General features: G+C 34.9%; 1 protein-coding gene across 1 annotated transcript; it reads left to right on the forward strand.

The window, feature by feature from the left end:
* The first annotated feature begins 8 nt into the window (after positions 1-8).
* LOC109590291 (neurotrypsin-like) lies at positions 9-593 on the forward strand. The gene is made up of 3 exons (XM_020006211.1): positions 9-129; positions 177-353; positions 403-593. The coding sequence occupies exons 1-3, from the start codon at positions 69-71 to the stop codon at positions 591-593; spliced, it is 429 nt and encodes a 142-aa protein (XP_019861770.1). The 5' UTR covers positions 9-68.
* Positions 594-2,682: the final 2,089 nt, after the last annotated feature.

Raw genomic sequence — 2,682 nt, forward strand, 5'->3', positions numbered from 1 at the left:
GGACATGGTATATTCACATTAATGATCTTAACTGTACTGGGATAGAGCCTTCTCTTTGGGACTGTCCTATGAATGGACTTAATGATTATTCTTGTTATCATTATGATGATGCTGCTGTTCTTTGTCAATGTAAGACAGTATAATTCTTGATGAGTTTTTTGATACTCATCTTTTAGTGACTGGTGTGGAGAATTCTACCTGTACTACTGGTGAAGTGAGATTGGCTGATGGTGCTACAGTGTATGAAGGAAGAGTTGAAGTGTGTGAGAATGGAGTTTGGGGTTCAGTCTGTACTAGATATTCATCTAATGTTAGGAGTGCTTACACTTTTTGCCAAGAATTAGGATATCAAGGTACATTCATTTATATTATAGACATGTATACAGCTTGTGTTGTGTACAGGTGGTATAGTACTTCCTAATTCTCACTTTGGTGTTAGTAATAATCCAATTTTAATTTATGAACTGTCTTGTGGTGATTTTCAATCAAATCTAAGTAACTGTCACCAAAGAAAGTATCCATATAGTTGGTGGTGGTATGGGTGTAACAATTATCAAGAATTAAGTATCAGATGTGAAAGTGAGAACACATAGCCAAGAAAATAATTTGATATGATTTTGTACCATTTTGTAGCTCCTTGTGTTGAAAATAAAATGGAGCTATATGGTGGTCCTTCTAGTCGTCATGGTAATATAAGAGTCTGTGTCAATGGTTCATGGGTTATGGTGTGTGGATATGGTAATACTGTCATTGATAATTATCTAGCTAGTGTTGTCTGTTCCAGCATTGGATACTCAGCTTATGGTATGGTAAATTGTATTTTTGTTTTGTCAGTAATGTAATCATGTAGGTGCTAAAAGTGCTAGAGGTCTATGGAATAATTATAACTATCCGTATCAGTTTTATAATGTTCAGTGCTATGGAAATGAGAGTAGCTTATTAGACTGTCAGTATAACACTACAGGATCATGTTCTAATGTGCACAATGCAGCAGTTACTGTCTTTTGCCTACTCAATGGTATACATATAATAGTGATTATCATTAATTGATACCATTTAGATGAGTTCATTCCAGCTAACTGTACAGATGGTGATGTTAGACTTTATGGTGGGTCTACACCTAACCAAGGAATACTTCATGTGTGTAGTAATGGAATCTGGGGAACTGTCTGTAGTAATAACAATTGGAAGAGCATTGAAACTGATGTTGCTTGTTTTCAGTTGGGGTACTATAGCTATGGTTCGTTTAATTAATATATAGCAATGTGAACAAGAATAAAATTATTTTGTAGGTAATTCCTTCTCCAGAAAGACAACTGGTGGAATGTTTCCGATCATATATTCTTCTTTCAATTGTCAGGGTAATGAAGTAAGACTGTTCTCCTGTAGTTCTGGACTGCATTCTAGCATTCAGTATTGTACTAACAATGCCATTGAATTAAACTGTGAAGGTTAGTTCAGTAACTATGATCTAATTAAGTTACTGCTATTGTTAGCAAATTGTACATCTGGTGACATACGTCTTGCTGATGGTGGATACTATTATGGTCGTGTTGAAGTTTGTGTTGAAGGAATATGGGGGACTATCTGCAGAGATAGCTATTGGGATAATAATGAAGCTAGTGTTGTTTGTAGGCAACTAGGATTCTCTCCTTATGGTAATATTATTCTTTCTCAATTATTGTATTTTGTGCAAATTTATCATCCTGCATGATTCCCAAAATCGTTTACTGGTATTATAGGTTCAATTGCTATTACTTCGTCATGGAATAGTGAAGAGCGTGGAATAACTTTTTTAACTGGTTTAAATTGTAATGGAACTGAAGATACAATTTTTGATTGTCAAGTTGATGCTAATGCTCCTGTTTGTTCATCTAATTGGGCTGATGCTAATGTTGTTTGCCCAGGTTTGTAGACTAATATACTTATTCATTATGAATACAGTAAAATATTTTTAGCTCATGGTGTTTCAACCTATTCTAATTGCACTGATGGTGATATTAGATTGGTTGGTGGTAGCACAGTATATGAAGGAAGAGTTGAAGTTTGCCTTAATAATGCATGGGGAACTGTTTACAACTCTTACAGAGAATACTTTGCTCAGACAGTATGCAATGCATTAGGTTTTACCTCTCCTGGTACGTATTGGTATATAGTTATGTATATATTTTATATGCATTCTGTATAGGTGCTATGAACACGTATGCTTATAACACAAAATTTGGTAAAGGAAGTGGTCCAATATTAATGTATACATACTGCTATTATTCAAGGAATTCATTGTTTGACTGTACTTTACGACCACAGTACATTCCTCGTACTAGCCATGAGTATGATGCTGGTGTAAGGTGTGAAAGTAAGGGTTTTACCTGCTCCTGTTGATTTTAATTAACATTATTCACAGCTCCTTGTGAAAATGGTAACATCAGACTAGTTGGTGGTTCTGATCCATTGATAGGAAGAGTGGAGCTGTGTGTTAATAAGACCTGGGGTACTATATGTGATGATTACTGGGATGACAATGATGCCAGTGTTGTGTGTAGGCAAGTTGGATTTTCTGGACAAGGTAGTAGTATATGCATAATTATACTTATTTGTACATCATTAATAAATGATAGGGGCTAAAGCAAGAAGTAATTTATACACAGAAGGTCTCAAATCATTTCACATTATTGACTTAAA

The sequence above is a fragment of the Amphimedon queenslandica genome, unplaced genomic scaffold (assembly GCF_000090795.2).
Source record: "Amphimedon queenslandica unplaced genomic scaffold, v1.1 AMPQUscaffold_10246, whole genome shotgun sequence".
Classification (NCBI taxonomy): domain Eukaryota; kingdom Metazoa; phylum Porifera; class Demospongiae; order Haplosclerida; family Niphatidae; genus Amphimedon; species Amphimedon queenslandica.